The sequence below is a fragment of the Simochromis diagramma genome, unplaced genomic scaffold (genome assembly GCF_900408965.1).
Source record: "Simochromis diagramma unplaced genomic scaffold, fSimDia1.1 OVJJ01000822.1, whole genome shotgun sequence".
NCBI classification, from domain to species: Eukaryota; Metazoa; Chordata; class Actinopteri; order Cichliformes; family Cichlidae; genus Simochromis; species Simochromis diagramma.
This window is the reverse complement of record NW_024387520.1, coordinates 7,438,772-7,457,837: the sequence shown is the minus strand read 5'-3', so window position 1 is coordinate 7,457,837 and position 19,066 is coordinate 7,438,772. Positions and strand designations below refer to the sequence as shown.

The 19,066-nt window shown below is 42.1% G+C and overlaps 1 protein-coding gene across 4 annotated transcripts in view; it reads right to left on the bottom strand.

The window, feature by feature from the left end:
- Nucleotides 1–3,912: 3,912 nt before the first annotated feature.
- gapvd1 (GTPase activating protein and VPS9 domains 1) overlaps nt 3,913–19,066 on the bottom strand; it is a 29,588-nt gene continuing 14,434 nt past the window's right edge. For 2 of the 4 annotated variants that reach the window (XM_040019212.1, XM_040019214.1), the window contains 21 exons: nt 17,706–17,863; nt 17,295–17,421; nt 16,886–17,011; nt 16,597–16,770; nt 14,030–14,167; nt 12,678–12,812; nt 11,931–12,050; nt 11,234–11,311; nt 10,090–10,436; nt 9,906–9,993; nt 9,111–9,143; nt 8,419–8,487; nt 8,189–8,317; nt 7,965–8,091; nt 7,748–7,860; nt 6,970–7,129; nt 6,648–6,835; nt 6,190–6,403; nt 5,594–5,666; nt 5,283–5,480; nt 3,913–4,999 (listed from right to left, as the gene is read on the bottom strand). In XM_040019212.1, the coding sequence (XP_039875146.1) occupies nt 4,859–4,999; nt 5,283–5,480; nt 5,594–5,666; nt 6,190–6,403; nt 6,648–6,835; nt 6,970–7,129; nt 7,748–7,860; nt 7,965–8,091; nt 8,189–8,317; nt 8,419–8,487; nt 9,111–9,143; nt 9,906–9,993; nt 10,090–10,436; nt 11,234–11,311; nt 11,931–12,050; nt 12,678–12,812; nt 14,030–14,167; nt 16,597–16,770; nt 16,886–17,011; nt 17,295–17,421; nt 17,706–17,863 (2,936 nt within the window). In that variant the 3' untranslated portion in view covers nt 3,913–4,858. The remainder of the gene's footprint in view (nt 5,000–5,282; nt 5,481–5,593; nt 5,667–6,189; nt 6,404–6,647; nt 6,836–6,969; nt 7,130–7,747; nt 7,861–7,964; nt 8,092–8,188; nt 8,318–8,418; nt 8,488–9,110; nt 9,144–9,905; nt 9,994–10,089; nt 10,437–11,233; nt 11,312–11,930; nt 12,051–12,677; nt 12,813–14,029; nt 14,168–16,596; nt 16,771–16,885; nt 17,012–17,294; nt 17,422–17,705; nt 17,864–19,066) is intronic. The other 2 variants (XM_040019213.1, XM_040019215.1) reach the window with 1 other exon arrangement.

Sequence of the window (19,066 nt, the reverse complement as noted above, 5' to 3'; positions counted from 1 at the left end):
CCACTACCAGCAGGTAAACTCAAGCAGATATGTATGTACGCGCTTGTATGCACGTGAGGGGTGAAAAGAGGGCGCGCGTGTCTTTAAAGGTACTTTCCAAATCTGGATAATGCCACGAGGAACCACGCGTAACCTTTTCCGTGAGCTAAGTAATGAAGAAAATTGGCTTTTTTTGTTTTGTTTTTTTCTTTTTTGCTTTATATTTAGTGTGTACCTTGTAATTCGACAACAGCAACAGTAGTATTCATAAAAGGAATACTACTATCACTACTACTAATATTAATAATATAGGTTGAGCCATCCGTCAATTATTAGAAAATAATAATAATAATTTTAAATATGGAAAGGATACATAATAAACAAAACAGATCCAGTTCCAGACAGCAGTTCCCACTGGTTTTAAATGTCAGGCCGTCGTGCCCCGTGGTGTTCTTTGTCTGAGCCGCTCTCAGATCAGATCTGCAGACCGTCGTCGTGAATGGTGCGCCTGCCATCTGCAGGACACTTTGGGTAAAACGTGGATTTGCACTGTCAGTATCACGTAACCAGCCAGGATAACAGTGCTGCTGTTTGCTGGTCCTCGTGCACTTTGATGCCAACGGTCTCGGGAGTTGATGTAAATAAACACAGCCTGGATCCGTGCTTTAAGCAATGCTTTACTGGAATAAAAGTCAAATCAGCAAAGTTCCAGGTACTGTGTTTTTGTAAAGGTACAACTTCATTCTTCTTGTTGTATATTTTATTGTCACCACCCCCTTTAGGCATCTGTAAGTTGCAAATTGAGCAGCTGCTTTTGCTCTTCAGCCAACATTGTGCTGTTCCCTGTAAAACCCACATTTGTTTAGATCTTATGTTCTCACGCTTTTCATCAACATCTTTTATCATGCTTCATCTTGGTTTTCAACTTTTCACACATGTGCATGTTTAACCTGCACTGGAATTTGTGCGATTTCCTGAGACCACTGTCTGATGGTGGAAGGCCCTTCATCACTGTCCCCCTACATCAGGGAAGTATCAGTGAGTGAAAGCATTCCCCCCCATCCCCCTGCATGGAATTTCAACCCAATCTATGCCTTCAAGAAACAAAATGATATCAGTCTAAACGCTAAAAATAAAGAAAACCCTCTTGTTCAACATATATCTGCAATCACCTGTAGAAATGATCTCCACTGATCTGATACTGTGCTTAAACTGGAAGGGATATCACACCTCATGTTTGTTGGACCCGCATATCTTGGTGTCGTTAACCCCCAGAAGCATGAGCCAATAAAAACACAGAATTTTAATACAAAACAAAGCCTCCTTGTATCTCAAATCAGCCAAGTGCCACATAGTCGTAAGATCCCATCGCTAAATCTGGCCCATCTAGCCACTGGCTTATGCAACTAATTAACTTCACACACTAAAATTTGAATTTAAATTAACATTTGCAAGATATCATCAGGGGACACAAAGCACCCCACGAAGAAGTTTATGATGGGAAAGAGGGAGGGGAAAAAAAAGTGTACTAGAGGAGGCAATCGGTGAAGTAAGGAGGGCTTTTAGATGAGGGGATATCTCCAATTACAATCCACCGAAACACTTGTCAGCAGTAATGAAATGTTTGCTGAGAGGTTGCTATTTGTGGCTGTTAGATTGGATGATGCTGCTCCACTGCCCCCACTAACAATTATATTCCATGCATAAATTTACTTACCTTCATTTCTATTGTGTGAACCGTCAGCCAGATATACCTACAACTGTCCAAGGAACCAGAGAATAACGATACACTATTGTGCATGTACAGCGTGTGTGTGAGACACTCCCGTTCTCATGGAGCCAGAGAAGAACAGGGAAGCAAAAAATTTTAAATTTTAAAATGTTAAAAACAAGGGGGGGAGGGGGAAGAAAGAAAACTTCCGCTTCTTTTATTGGTTTTAAAGAATTACATAATGCATTAATCACAGTAAAGACAAACCGGCTTTCTCCGCATGTCATAATTGTGCAAGCTTACAATAAAATTTAAAATTAGATGCAAGATGTAAAACCTTTCTTATTTTTTCTTTCTCCTCTGCTCAGCCTTTCAGCCCAATCGTACAGGGAACAGAACAGTAAAGCTTTGAAGAATGGATGAACTCCTTTAGCCTTCTCACTTCACACCACTGCCCAGAGTGGCTTGCATACAATCAAGGCTAAAATTACAAATTTGTCCAACACAATCATACGCGTTTTTTGTGTTTAGATCAGCACTTCAGTTGGGAGTGAGTGGTGGGGGAATTCGTAGCTGCTACGATTGGCTATCTGAAACATTAGCCAGGTCCAAATAATTTCATCAGCTGTGTGCAGTATGTATTTCCAATTACAGTGACATCACATAAACCTCATTAGTATAGATGCAACCTGCAACTTGATTTTCCAGTGCATGGTTTTCTCATCAAATTGATTACACAGACTCTGCAAGGAAGTGTAGATACACATACAAATCCTTTGCATATGCTACTGTAGACGAATATATATATATACACACACAGGGATATATGTATATATACATATGTTTTTTTTAAGCATTTGTGATGTTACCCATAAACTGTTAACCAGTTTGAAAGTAACAGCATGGTGCTCATCTTTGCTACTCATCTTTTAAAATCTAAATATGGTTACTTTAGATGACTACAAGCCCCCTCCCCCCCCAAAAAAAATGCACCGTTCCCTCTCAAATTTTCCAGGAAAATACATCCGTTTTGTGCAAAATAAACCACTGAGTTCAGATATGCAAGTATCACGGGCACAGAAGCTTTGCATCCTCTTGCAGGTTCAATTACTGGCCTGTGGCAAATACTGATCCTATTCTAACAGTTTACAATGATTGACAGTGTACAGACCATTCAATGACTTCATGCAAGAGGAGGCAGAGGGTCAACCAATCGCACAGGCGTCTCACACGCTCACTAGACAAATAAAGAAAAGAGAGGAAAAGAAAAGGAAACACTCACGTACTACACCAACCACTTCAGTATAAACTGCAAGTCAGTAACAATAGTGTTGATTATTTACTCTTCTATACTACTGTGTATTGTGCTGTCAGGTCATTTCCCGTGAAAACTAACAGGTTATTTAAAACTATAATACATGTAGCACGCCTGTGTACAAAAATGAAGCAGAGGATTTCAAGAGAAAAGGAGTTTTAGTCATTTCTTGAGAATTAAAGACATGCTTGTTCTATAATTGGAAAGATACAATGACACTGGGATATCACAGCACACCAAATTGGGAAAAGAAAAAAAAAAAGAGGGGGGGATAAGTGCACATAAACAGGAGTCCCTTTGTTGAACTAATGAGGAGGTAGAGAGCCAATATCCAATTGTTCACTAGTCTGCCCATGTGGACACATGTGGCATCTCAGGTATAAGATTAGAAACTAAAATGTCTTTGTTCACTAACAAAGGCTTGTCTTAATTAAGGGTGACGCGACCACAACAAGCATCACAGCAGGTCAATATCCAACTTTTCCTTCATTCCTTTCCCTGTTTGCAACCATTTCCAACTACTGCACAAAAAAAAAAAAAAAAAAAAAAAAAGATCCAGTACTCTGGTGTCAACCAATGCAGGACAGTTACTGTGTACAGACAGATATCAGGCTCATTGGTTTCAACTTTGAGGTAGGATCTAGAATTCCGAAATGGGGATATCGTTAAAGGGACCGAGACGCAACAGTCGGTAATGTTATGATGCCAGCAGCGAGGGCTGGACAAAAATGTCTCAATGAGACATGGTTGGCCCATTGGAGTAGTGTGTGTGTCTTGGTTTTTGTGTGCACGTGTGCACTTAAGGGTGGGGATTGTTCTTATGTTGGGTTATATATTAGAGAGAAAAAAAAGTAACTACCTGTACAGCGTGCCCCACATCAAAGGCACTATTTTCCTTTTTTAAAAAAAAAAAAAAAAAATGCCACCAAAGCTCTGTGCATGAGCTCACCCTGTCTTTGTTAATCACCCAGCATCCTCACCTAAGGGCTACTCACTGCTAAGGTGCCTTTCCTAACTCAAGCATTATTTTTTAGCAAGTCTACAGTAACATCGCTTGCCTCTGACATCTTGAATTGGCATGATATGCATTTTCATTGTTAAAAACTAGATTAACAAAGCATTAAACAGAATGACAGAAATAAATACATTTTATCTCATATAAATATGTGGGCCCTTACGTCCAAATCGATGCACATTGGGGTAAACAGTTCATGATATAAGCTGCCCTATTAGTTTTTTTGATACTGTAACCTTGGGAGTAGTACGGTTAATTGTGAACTGATCTCAGTGTTTATGAGTCACTAAATCCCACCGGTAACTATCATTCACTGTAAATTCCTGTGTCACAATGGGTTTAGTGAACATTATACTGTAATTTAATTGGAAGCCTTTCCCTTTCACCCCGGGGAGGGGAAAAAAAAATTGATCACATCAAGGAAGTCTGGTCCCTTTATACAGGATAATGTTGATTTAATGTCATATTGTAATTATGTATATATAAAATGCCTAATACAGACCCCAAAAGGAAACCTGACTGAAAAGACAAGAAGATAAAAGGAAAAATTCAAATCAGGTTCAAAGTTAATATGTTACCAATTTTTCCCATAGGCCTTTTTTTTTGTTTGTTTGTTTTTTTTCCCCACTACGGCTCAAACCCTGGATTTGTTCACATACGTACAGTAATATATATTTTGTAATCTCTCAACGTCTCTGGCTATGTACAAGCTATACAAATACAGAGCAGGCTGAGGGCCAGGTTTTATAAGCTGTGCAGAGGGAGCAGTTGGTTGGGAAGTCTCCCAGTCTCCCGGCTCCTTCCCCCGCAGTCTGCCCATACAGGTGGCTGTTCTGCTTCACTTGCGATCGTCGATGGTCTTAATGAATTCCACCGCCGCGGTGAACTGCATCCACCAATAGCACTCCTCCCCACTCAGCCGGCTGGCGTAGAAATTATTGATGTACTGAACGGTGGACAGCAGGCAGGGCGGGTTTGCCTGGAGGGGAGGAGACGTGGGGATGGGCTCGCATTAGCCACTCAACGAAGCTCATGCAGCATCATATTTATATATATATATTTTTTTTGCATATTTACATATAAAATATACACAGCTTAGCAGCGGCATTATGGTGTTTTGCCACAGCATTCATTTTTATGAGAAGTTTTTATGATGGTGATTTTTTAATTTTAAAAGTCAACAAGTCATCTAAATTCTTACAATTAAAGTTGAAGAAATTACATTGTGGTAATAAAAAGGGAAGAATAAAGAACAGACTCACCCTAATAAGGACGAAGACGAGCACGGGAACAAAGTCGTCTGCTCCAGGGACAGAATCCTCGTTGGCCAGACTGAGGAGATTCATGATGGTGGAACACATCCGCAGTATACACTGGACTTTATCTCGTGGCGTCTTGTATGCATTGATGCTCTTAATCTCGGACTGTGCAGAAGGCCAGGGAGCTTCCTTCAGGTAAACCTACAACCAGGAAGTTTTTCAAAATCATCAGCTTTTAAAGTACCAGTATCTCTTAAGTATCTCCCTTCTTTGGTAACTGAGAATATGTTAAAAAAATAGATATATATTTATACCTCTGGGATCTGAAGAGCTTTATGATTTGCTGTCACAACTTTTGAGAGTCGCTGGATATGTTCATGGAAAAGCCTGTGTGTGTGGAGGGGGGGGGGGAGAGAGAAAGACACCTGGGTTTAAGACAACAGTGAGAGAACGCAATCTGTCCAACAATAACACACATCAACTTACTTTCACAGCAACAACTGTTTACAAAGTGCTTTGACAGATGAGCAAAAGCAGGATACTAAGAAGGTAAATCGAAACAGAAAGCCAGACTTGAATTAAATGTAGTCACGTAATACAACGGAGTTGACCTACAAAACTTGCTTTCATGGATTCCACCAACATATATGAATGCAATCTGTTTATACATGCAATGTTCATACAAGTAAATGGGGGATATTTACTTAAATTTTGAAATTAGTCACAGGATCCTTACAGGGCATTTTTACACCGAGCCAAAAGCCCTTTAGTGAACTTGTATAAAGGCCAAGATATAAAAGTTCTGCTATCTCTAGAGTTTCAGTTTTAAATCCTCCTAACAGTTAAAAAAAAAAAAAAAGAAATCCAATACTGCCTAGTGAAGCACTTTGCTTGGCAGTGTGCTACTCACTGGTCTCTGAGAATATCTCCATCCTGATTGGGGTAGAAGGCCAGTTTAAAGATGCGGTTCATAACACTGCGTTCGATAGCCATCTGGGCATCCTGCAGCTGGTCCTCGCTTGCATACTGCCAAATGGCATCACGGGCCATGGCGCCGTACAAGTAGCGCAGAAAATCCTCCACTGCTGCTGTCTTGTCGTCGGCTGCTGTGCACCCCTGGAACGCTGGAGAGAGAAAGTGATTTAAGCCTCGCATCTTCAATAAATGACATTAGTATCTGTAACCGTCGTGCTGCGCTCGAGTTTGTGGATAGACTGCAGGCACTTCAAATACTTGGAAAAAAATTAAAATATTCTACTAACAACAATGGTAAAGTATTTAGTAATGTCACACTAGCAGGAATCTCTAATGTGGAGGACTAAGCAAAGAAAGAATTCAGTTCAACTAAATGTGAAAACATTGAAATACCTTTAATGAAATCGAGCATCTTAGACTCCATATGCTCGAGGAGAAGTCGAACACAGACTGTGGTGAAGTAGCGGTTTGCCACCTCCTTGTCTCTTAGCACCCTCTGGAGGAGCCTCTCCAAATGGGCCTGAGAGGTCTGCAGGCCCTGACGACACCTGGTTAGATAGGCTATGTACGGTGCCCGCTTTCTATAGGAAACAAAGAGAAACACAGGCATTTTATCATTTTCACTGTAGCTCTGCGTTTCATTACATTAAAAAAAAAAAAAAAAACTAATTAAAACACACAAATAAGGGTGACTTTCCAAACCCTCCAGATTTACCTGTAATCTTCTGCAATGGCAGCGAGCAGCTTCCTGCAGGTGCGCGCGTCAAAGCGGCTGACGCACCGAGTGGTCTCCTGGATCTGGGCCATCAGGTTCTTATCCTGAAGGTTGATGGCTTCTGCTAACTGGATCTTCAAGAAGCAGACAATCTCGTTTTCTGTAAACAAGAGACAGCAGTGTGCATTGGACAACAGTGAGATACAATGTCAATGAAAGCCCCAAAGAACGAGTAACATTAAAGTTTATAAATGTATTAAACATTTGATATCAGGTTTTGGTAGAACATCCTTTCCTTGCATTTACTTAGTGACGTGTTAGAACACTTGCCTATTTTCGATTAAACTGAGATTATTTTATATGGCCACACACGTATGACCATATTTCACTGAACTTTTCAACATCCCCCATATTTCAACCTTGCCCCAAACCTTCAGAAGGTGAAGTTGGCACAGATTTGGTGTCTTGCTTAAGGACAATCTGAGCAGGATGGATGGTTGCCAACATTAAGGGCATGTGCCTCGCTCCCAATGGAAATGTGTGACAAAGATACCTACACTGTAGAAACTTTTGGTGCTGCTCTAAATTAGTACACTCTAATTTCTTGTTAAACAAGTTTTAAATGAATTCCACCTCATAATCCGTTTGTTTGTTTTTTTAAGTACTCAGTAGAAATATTCATACAAATCCAGCATGGCAGCATGTTCAGTTTAGTAAAATAAAAATCAAATGAAATGAAACCAGATATATTAACTATTGGGTGTTCAAGCACCTTTACCTTCAGGATCCATGTGATCAGGCAGCCCATTCCGAGTAGTTGCAGGAGCCATGATAGGCAGAGCCACTGAGTCTGCAGAACACAAAGCCAACCTCAACTTCTTCTTTGCATCACTGTGGGGGGAAAAAAATCAATTGAGCCCTATCTATGAATCATCTGCATCAAGAAAATTTAAGTGTCAGTGTAAAAAGAGCTTGGCTATGTGCTGGATTATGACCTGAAAGAGAACTTTGTTTCATGCTGTTGTGCCGTCTGGCTGGCTGAGTCTGGGAGATCATCTGCAGAAATGTTCTGCAAAGTGTCTTCTCTCTGAGCGTCATGCACATTGTCCTCAACACAAAGATCTGTTAAAGTAAAGAAAGCATAAATATATATTAATGTATTATGCAGGTCTACCTCTCGTGCATGCATGGTGTTTTGATTTTTTTTCTCTGCTCTGACCTCCTGCACCATCATAGGAGGCTCCGGCTGTGGCTCCATCACTCGGGCTGGTCCTTTTAATGTTCCTGTATTTGTCCAGGATGTCCTCAGCTGCCTGGGCTTGAGTGCTCGATCTGAGCAACGGGTCATCTGTGAGGGTGAAAGAGGAAAAAAGAAGCTTGAATTCAAATTAAACTCACAGTGGTGGATCTCTGCTTAGCAATCAAGACTGAAAACAAACCATGACTGACCTTGCGGGATATTGTGGACAACTTCATCTTTCTCTTGTTTGTCCCTTTTCCTAAATGCTGCAATTGGAGCTGTGGGGCAGAAACGTGTGATTAACTAAAACAGAGTGGCAATCCATTCACCTGGTCACAAATCGCCTGTTGACAGCCACTTTTGTTAAGTCTTTGGTGTTTTTGTATGGGAGATGAAAAATCTTAGTGTGTAATGCATGGCATCTACAAAGTATTAGACCAGTGAATGCTTTTAAAAAGAAAAAAGCAAACATTTTGATGGTAATTCGACCTTTGGCTTAAAGCAGAATATCCCAAAGACATACTGTAACTAATTATAAAAGAGGGAGTGTATATGGATGTGCATAACCCTACTGACGCTTATTCTATTGATATAAAGGCACCAACACAGCAGAGTTACAGATGCTAAAATTTGATGACACACACACAGGAGACGTTGGGTGAAATATCTACATTCATATTCTGTTTTCGCCAGGGAGTAAAAAATGAGTGAATGAATGAATAAAAAAAACATAGCGAAACACAGAAAATCGGGTGTCGATGAGAAACGTGACTGTGGGAACTGAGGCTACACCGTGTCACATCACAGCTCTACAGTTCTAAGGCAGCACAAAGCAGCAAGGCACGCAGCCGCTGGCTCCAGCAGTAAAGCTAGCTCGATGATGACAGCATGGAAGCGTTACCTGGGACTTCACTCTCAGCCGTCCAATACAGCACTGTGAGGAACACAACAGACAGGGTTGGCCTTTCAAGCACAGGCTGCTGCTCTGCGGGACGACTGAATCACCATGCAGAGCAGCAGGACAAACACAATGGCGTTTACAGAGGTGGCGGTTTAGACGTCAAAGCCCTTGACTTTTTCCAGTCCTGCATTTTGTGAATATCAATCCAATGTTTACTTTAGAAGTACCATTATCTTAAAGAGTAATAAGCACTAATTCTGTGAAGGCACAGCTCATTATTTCCCAGACAGATGTATGAGAGATGGTTGTTGAGTAGAACTCCAACAAGAGATGTGTCATCTATCAGTGCTGATGACAGAGAGGTCTATCTAATGACCATTAGCCGCTGGCTGACAGCACTGCTGGGAGGGCTACAGCCATACAATCTACACAGCTAAAGCTCCTCTGATGACTGATTAGCTTTGAAAAGTCTATATAAATCTGCAGCTAGTGAGACCTGAGAGAAAAAGGACTGGACACGTCTCTAGAGCAACTTCAAACAACAAGAAACATCATTTTCCAACTGGAACATCAGCAATGGAGTGGACAACATGGATCATCAGTCTCTTTCTCACTTTATAAATTGCTTTTTGCTCTGCTCTTTAAAGTGTGATATTTCCTGTCCGTTGTGATTAAGAGAATGTTTTCTTCCCCCCCCCCCAACCACAAAACATATAAAAGGCACACTGCAATCACACTGATCACAAGTTCATTTCTCGGCACAGGGAAAGACTTGCAAGTAACCCGTTTCCTTACCTTTGGGAATGGCTGGCACAAAACGTTTCTTCCACCACGGCCTGTTGCGATCAGATTTCTCATCGTCGCTGTCTTTTCTGTCCTCAACCTTTAAATGTAAATTAGCACATTATAATCAAACATTAGCAGGTGGTTTATTGAAAGCCGGCTATGAAAGCAGCCCAACTACACAACAGCTCGTTACCTCTCCTTTCAGGGAGTCCTTGCTGGGGGATGAGGATGGACCCAAGGCGAAAGCCCCGGCAGGGTCGCGCTCTTCGACTGCTACTCGCCGGTTAAGGCCGGGGTCACTCGTGGGCCGGCGACCTGGGCACACGATGTCAGAGCTGCGGCTGCGGACCAGCCTGTCAGGGAACGAGTGGCGCTGCTTGGTGTGTTCCAGCTCGGACTGGGCCAAGCAGTGGGGTGTGAAAAGAGAGTGGCGAGTCTCCTGCCCCAGGGCACTGGCTTCAGGGATGGGAGGATCGGGAGGGGGGTGAGGGGGCCTGGCATAGTGCACTTTTGGCCTCACTATTGTTCCCGTGGAGGAGCCTGAGGTAATAAGGCAAGGGAGAATAAAAAAAAATAAAAAAAAAGCACTGAGAAAATATTCAAGAAGCCCTAGTTTTGATTATATTTTCTTTGAGCTTTAAGTTACCCACTTAACAGCTTACTGCACTCATTTCTTTCCCTCCGAGTGCATTTGTGGATCTTTATTTATAGCCCTAAATATACTAATAAAACTCAAGTCAATTTATGAGGGCAAAAATTGCTGCTCTGTACCATAAAAGCTCACCTGCTTCTAAAGAGCAGTCCCTAAACATAACATTCACGAGAAACAAAAATGTGGGGGGACTGCTAAAGAGAGATGTAGGTGGGAGATGAGCCCTAGGTGTAGGCCACCTGTTCCAAGGGTAGACGCTCTCCTGAAAAGCTTCCAATGGCAGCCTCGTGCCATGAGCACAGTGGGACAAGGGGACAGTGCCAAAGAGCCTGGGGTGAGGTCTCTCAACCTGTCATCCCTTCACCTTGCTACCCACACCCACCCACACACACACACACACACACACACACACACTACCATTCTTCTCTCAAACATTTCCACCTACACTACAAACAAAATGCACAGAAGCCAGAACAAAGACTGCTGAGAATAATTTGAGATTCTAAATGATGCCAATGAAGAGATATTTCACTTGCACTTACAGTAATATGTCCAGTAATTGGGGGTTGGAGTAAATTTTGCACAGCTCAAGCTGTTCTGCGATTCCATGACATTATGGCAGGGATTTAATGATACTCATTTTTAGCTCTCATTGGCTGTAGAGCATTCTGGGAGTGCAAATTACCTTCGGCGGTGGAGAGGGGATCAAACATGGCCAGCAAGGAATCAACCTGTGAAGGTGGAGATGTCAGATGGTGTGCTCCTGAAAAGAAAAAAAACAAAGATATAGAAGACTATTCATTACAGAGCCGCTGAAATTACAATGCACACCAATATTCATTTTTTAAATAGGCCAATTTAATCTCAAGTGGGCCAGACCAGTACGTCCAATGCCTCCATATTTCAAAAAAGTAAGTAAAATTGGAGCAATATGTCAGCAGTCTACTGCCATCTTACTTCAGTGTGGTATGGCAGGCTACAGGCCGTGACCCAGCCTCTGGCTCGGATGGAATTGTTAGTTTTATCTCCACTCAACATATCCTAAATGACCTGCAACAAAATGTTCCTGATGTGATAAAGTGAAAATATTAGGGCGCTCCTCTCTGCACTTTCACATGTTGCAAAGCTACAGAGCGGGTTGTATTGGTTGGGCCAGTATATTATGAAGTGCTGGTTTATTCTGTACCGTGGTCTCCAAAGTCGGCCCCCCAGCAAAGAGCATGCAACCCTTCGATATAACCTCAAGTCATATTTACAGTTTTAGGGAGCAAAACTGTGATTTACTTTGGTGACAGCTGTAAAAGTGACAGGGATAGATGGTGACCAGACAGACTCTAGACTGATGGTTTGGCCATCCTAGTGGGGATGTGACACACTCCTACCGTGGCCTGACTCCTCCCCATCTGGACTGGTCACAGAGTCCTTCCCTCCGAAGTCCGAGCTGCACTCTGACCTCAGATCCTCAATCTTGTTGGGGATATCTTCTGACGTTGCACTGATACCTGTGGCACCCCCCACACAAAACAGGTGTTTTGACATTCAGGACAAAAACAACTCAATATCACCTATGAAACAAGGTTTTTGGCAAAACTGCAAGTGCAATGGTTCTAAAACAAAAGAGGATATTTTTCTCTTTAGACTATGCTGTATGGTCTCTCTCAGCCGGGAACCCACTGGGACCTCTAAATTGGTAGCGTAAGCTCCCCGTGGGTTATGGGAAAGACACAGATAAGAGTGATCATCAGACGCATACTATCCATCGGCTGGATCCCGTGGGACGTTTTCCTGTGAGCTGAACCAGGAACGTCACCGCTGGCTTCTTAATCTAGGATACTACTTCATGCACGTCAACATAACACGTGCACCTGAGCCCATGGACAAGGCAATGAACATTAACCTCTGCGTCATACAGAAAAATTCACTTGGACCCCACTATGCTGGTAAGGACCCTCCTAACAACATGACCACTCTTTCCACACCAGCAAGGAGAGTGTGAATGGTTTTATCTAACCCGAATTTAGCAACGACATTCCAGTAGAGAAACATAACAAAATGGAGGCAAAAACAGAATGAGATCTTTCATAGTAAACAGAAGCCAATAAAGTAGATTTAAGACAAGGTGTTTATACCTGAGACGACACTGAGGCCCGGTGTGCTGGGTCTCGAGCTGACTTCTCTGACCTCTGTGTCATCTGAGGTGCTGCCAACCCCAGAGCAGCTCTCCAGCTCCTGCAGACGCTCCTCCTGCTTCAGGTCTGCGGCTTCTGCACATGAAAAAACAGGGGGGAAAAAAATCTCTCTTATGAAAATGGCCACAAGAATCTGAACTTACTCAAGGAAGATTGCTGTGATGATAGTATTTTGCACTACCTTCTTTTGTACACATGGAAAAAGAAAACAACAAAAAAAACAAATAAAGCATACATGATCATGTCTTATAACTGCCAATCCAAACAATAAAGCTAGTATAGCCAATTCTGTGGCTACCCAACGGAGCAGTTGGGTCGAACCCTGAGGCTCCACACTACTAGCGGTACTCATTTGCATGCTCGTTAGTAATAATGTGTTGTTGAAGTGCTCTTCGGAGTGTAGTTTTCTGCTGCCTAGCCATGAAACAAGCGCTCTACTTGAAGCACGCCTCCGATCACGCCATTACAGAGAACAACAGGGGCGGCAAACGGAACCAAAAAAAAAAAAAAAAAAAAAAAAAGCAATCAAGGCACTCATGCATGTCATTTCTGCACAGCACATATTGAAATGGTGTACTACTTCAATTAACATAAGGCCCAAGCTTTTTGAAGAAACACTGTTAATAAAGCTCTCGACTGATTTTCACAAAACGCTGGTTTTCAATAGAGGGACTCAAGCACGTAATCTCCCATTAACAAAAGGTTTGGTCTAAATGTTCAATTTGCAAGAACGGACTAAATATAATCTGCAACTCGTAATAATGCATTTGCCTTGCAAAGACACCGTAACAATGTTAATGATGCTTTGACTGATTAGTGACACACAAACACACAACAAAAATGCACAAACCAGTTTCAGAGCAGTATCGTGCAAGTCGGAGCCAGATAAAGAACTGACACCATGTAAGCTGACTGAGGACAGCTGCTGTCCTTGCGCTTCCCTCCCCACTGCTCAACCACAGGTGCAAACACACCTGGTGGTCCCTCTAAGGAAACCCTAAGCTGCCTTTTACTGGCACTGGCAGATCTGCCCTGAAAGACAAGCAAGTGCATACAAATATGATGACAGATGCACGTGCACATTTTTTGGTATGAATGCAGTGCAACCACACCTGGTGTCCCTTCCCCCCACCCTTCCTTACTATATGGAAGAAACAAATATACTGCATGCATAAATAAGCACACATGTGAATGCAAACGCACACCTGAGACCTATAAGACAATACCCAATGAGGATGAGTGTGAAAACAAAAGGACACTGGAACAGCAGAATAAACCCTGGCTTCCCCCACCTGAGTCACTAGGCAGGACCTCTACACTCCAGGCCTCGCTTGTGGTCTCTGAGATGGTGGAACCATAGGGGTCCAGCAGAACTGAACCCGTGCCAGGAAGACACAGCAAGCTGCCGAGCATATTTTCCGCAGCTGCCCCTGAGAACAGAGAAAGAGAAAAAGACAAAGAGTTAACCCCTTCGGGAGTGGGAAAGTGTATTTGGCATGATGAATGACTTACTTGTCAGTGCTATTAAGTCGACCAGTTCATGAAATAATTGTATCTATATTCACTCCATGACAGTTCGTTATGGAGAGAAATTTGCCTCAAAAGGGTTGCAGAGGATATGATCGATATGATACAATATGATCCACAAGCATATACTGAGATTTGCAAATGTGTGCAGTGATTTGTGTGTAACTTAAAGCCCAGATGTCCCAGTTTTACACTGGAACTGAACGCAGCTTACATTTGTGGAATTGTGCGAAAATGGTCGCGTTACATTTGTCTCAAAACCCCACGTCGGCATGCGATGTGACGTGATCTGTGCGTATGAGGCAATTCGTCCACATGTATTAAAGGTTATGTGAGCGAGCGAGAGAGAAGTTGTGTGTAGTTTTAGACATGTGTACGCACAAAAATGCTTATAAAGGTCAAATTATCAGATTCGTGAACGGAACTTAATAAATTGTGTGGAAATGATCAGTATGTATTCAGATCGCTTTATCCTTGTGGATCATATCGTATGCATCTGCAGCGCTTTTGAGGCAAATTTCTCTCCGTCGTTAATGTACTGATTTGATGTGTAAACATTCAATAAAAATAAATAAACAAATCTTCAGGTCTGACTTTCAAACAACAGCAAAAAGGCCAGAGATAAGCAAAAATACTAGATAAACCACTCACTCGCAGAAGGGGGTTCAGAAGCAGTGAGCTTTGCACACAGAGAGGTCACATGCATTCCATGCTGGGACCCACAGGCACCTGCACCACTCTGCCAAAGGTCAGGGGTTAATAGTAATATCTCACCCAGCCCTGGCCTCTGGGGCCATGACTTTGAGCAGTTGATTAAGCCTAGCATTATTCACAACCAAATTACTGCTTTATCTACACTCCTGCAAACTCCTCAGCACAGCATCCCCCTCCATCTCCGCTTGAGAAGCCGTGGCTTAACAAGGCGGAAGAATGCAGAGGCGAGGGAAAAGAGCTAGCAGGTGTGAGTGGGAGTGGGCGTCCAAGGCTCATGACCAGAAAGTCAACCTGTGGTAGCTGTGCCCCTGGTACGAAATGCTTCCACTTCGTGGCACACGCGTGGCATGAGCTTACATGCGTGCCAGCACCCAGGCAACAGTGTGTGCTGCTGTTGGCGGGGGCAGGGCTCTCATTGGCAGTGGGAGAGCTCTACCCCGCTGTCCGTGTTTACAGTCTTCAAGGTAGGGGCGCAGAGTACTTGTCTTTCAGGTGGATGATTAAATGAGTGGCACAACAAGAAGTGAAACAATTAGAATTTCTGCCTCATTATCATGGTAATCTTATCAGTGGGATAATGAGGTATTAATGGATATTTAATGTGCATCTCATAACCCAATCCCTTGGAGAAAACACATAAGGAAATCGCTGTAAATTCACTTAATGATGGAAAAGTCCCCCAACGCCATATTCCGAAGAATGAAAAATGGTGGATGCAAATGAGAAGGAACCAAGGTCAATAAGACTGCAGGGACTGAGTGAATGTCAGAGACAGAGAGAAAGAGAGCGAGAGAAATGGGCAGGGGAAGGATGTGAACAGAAAAGACCGAGAGAAAGAAGACAGGAAGATGAGGGGCTGAATAGGAAGAAGACTCAAATATTATCTCCACAGCTGGTTTAAAATTACATTAACCTGATTTTTTTTTCCCCAACCCATCTTTCTCTGTCACACTTTTGGCTCAACAAAGTGCAGAAACTGAATCATCCTACGTATTAGCATACTATAATAACACATGTACTTATCAACCACTGTTTTTGTATTAACTTCATCTTCATTTATTTTTTACTTCCTTCTCCCTGCCAGGTAAAGAATTAAAGGATAACAGCACAATCAATAAAATCCATGAGTTGGTTGCAGTACAGTGAAAGAATATCATGCTCTATATCAATATCCTATATTTTAATATAGATTCAGGATAAAGGATTATCAACACCAACTATTATTTAGCTGTTTCCATAAATCTGTAAATCTGAAATACAAAAAGATCAAATTCCTTTCCTTTAGTTTAAAAACAGTTCTCACTGGGGACCTATATTTCCACCCTTCAGTATATTTGACTAACAAAATAATTATTTATGGCTCTTACAGACTAAAATGAGCAATATCTTTGCAGAAACTGAACTGACTAAAAGATTTTTTCTATTTGATGCTATTTCACCCAAACCCACAAAGTAATGACATGTCCCTGAATCAACTTCATAAACAAAGTCCCTGTGGTAAGCAATTCATGACTGGTTCTGATAAAATATGCAGTGATCGCATGGGATCTGTATGCCCGTTCATTTGCCTACTGATCAATGAATGTCTACAAATACGCGACCCAAATCGTCGACCCACCTGCTATTTCTTGTAGCCGATCTTCGTCCATATTGGGGTCAAAGTCACTGCCGAGCACGTCGGTGCTCCAGGTTTCGCTGACCGTCTCGGAGATGTCCCGGTCATCTGTCAGACCCATCATGTCTCTGATTTCAAATTTGCGTAGTTTGTCATCGAGGTTGTCCTGTGTCGTGGCTGAAATCAAGATAAGGTGCTGTCAGACGCTTTGTCTGTTTATAGATGACTGCTGTATCTAAAATCCTCTGAACCTCTACAACTAAACTATACATTCAGAAACACACATGCATACCCTGTTCATGCTCCAAAAGCTGCAGGGCCTCTACCCCGTTGCTCCCTGACGGGCCAGCTCCCAGCTCAGAAACAGACTCTCCCTCCAGGTCCAGAGATGACACAGAATTAGAACGATTTGAAGGGCCTAAAGTTAAGAATAAATACATACATTTTAGAAAGTGAAGACATGCAAGGTCAACAGGTCACTCAGTCAGCAGTTCAGTAAACTAAAGTACAGCATATTTTAGCCCAGACCACTTATGTTGTTTTGCTACAGTATACATTTTTTTAACCTGGGGAAAGGTGCTTTTCTCCAAATCTAAACATGAAACTCTCATGAAAATCTCTTTCAGAAATCCTTCATATTTTAAAATTTAGAAGGAAAACATAGCTACAACATATGTCACGTCATGGCATTCCAGACTGACCCTCTGAGATTCCTTCCAAGTTGTCACTGCACAGAGAGAAGCGCAATGTTTTGTCTGGTTTTCCATGCAGCTTAGTGTCATCAGCATGGCCATCCACCTGGGCCCCATCAGCCATCTGATTCAAAACCTAGAGGGTAGCATATGCAACAATATTACTTAAGATCAGCTGTAAACTTGGGTTAATACTGCTCTTTTTTCCTAGAGGTATTCTGAGTAAAAGCAGAAGTTCATATTTAGATAAGGGAGTTTGTTTTCTGTGAGATCTGTGAGATCTGTGGTATCTTGCGTAACACTGCAAGAACACAAAAGTAACAGGAAACTGGAAGAAACATTCTCTAGGTAACCATACTTCCCTTTACTGACAGGAAAAAATATATATTCAACTGAATTTATTGCATCAAGTCACATTACCTCATTCTCTGACATCATCCCAGGGACAGTCTGAGGACCAGTTCCCAATGAAATTACCAGCACCTCCTCTGGTACCAGCTCCTGTAGGGACTCTTGGGAGCTGGCCTCTGCCTCCCCCTCCTGGGCTATGTTGGAACGGCTCCGGCTTCGAGCAGATGCTGGTTGGTGGGTTGAAGGAAACAGGAAAGGGAACAGTGTTATTTTTACCTTTTTTTTCCCCTTTTATAGTCACAAATAAGGAATCTGTTTTTAAACAAAAACAACATCAACCAAAGAGCATGTGTGAAAATGAACAGCAGCAGGCAGGAGCTGGAAAGCAGACTCAGAGTTCTATGTAAGCTGAGCTCAGCGTCATAGTCATCTGCAGGTAGCTACACACCCGTGTGACATATAAGATTAGTTTATCTCACGTGTGACAGTAATTTGCTACAAAAAACAAGGTTAGTGCTGATTATGTATGAAGTTATCCTTTACAAATCAGAAATATTACTTTAATATATTCAGCAGTTTACTGATTAAGATGTTAAGATGTGGACAGATGTGAGTTTTATATGAAGGCTTAGCTCATCATGCCACTCCAAAAAATAAAAATAAAAATAAAAAATACTGCTGTACTGTTTAATTATGTCGACAGCTCTACTGCTAAGAGAGTGTGGCACAAACTTGTTACACAACAATCTTATTCAGACATGTCGAAGAAAAACATTTCAAGAACTTCCTGAGAGTGTATCTTTTGCTGATGGCTCACATGTTAATAAATGGTGTGTCCGATTATGTGCAAGGGTGTAAATAATTTAAGGATGTCGTATCTGCCGATAGTGCAAGTTAAAGAATTGCACCATTGAGCCCATAATTTGCTGTTTCACATTACTTTAGAGTTGAAAGCTATTTTATATTTGTATCATTTCTCATTCTGCCACAGGTTCATAACAGAGTGGCGGCAGTATTTTGTAATTAATGTGGCATCGTTCACGTCCCGTTGTTGATCCATGACTTTAGTTCATAGACTGTGGCTATTTTTATGTCTTACTATAGTTCAAAATTTTGGTAAGAAGGATGAAGAAAGCCATGCTTTGTGATGTGGCTAACTTGAAACTGGCATGTCGAGATCACATAAGCATGCAGTGTTTCTCGGTGTTATCGTTCATGACATCTGGTCTCAAAAGCTTCAGCCTCCAAGACAGGTCTTTGCAAACTGATGGTTGAAGTCATGATGGTTATGTAAATCTTTTATATGCAGATACCGACATTCATTCTCATCAGCATGACTTTGAGAGTCATGAAGACCTGGTTTTTATGGTCTCTACAAGTACAGCAGAGTCTACAACCTGCCCCAAAGGCCACGCTTCACAAGCTGGTAT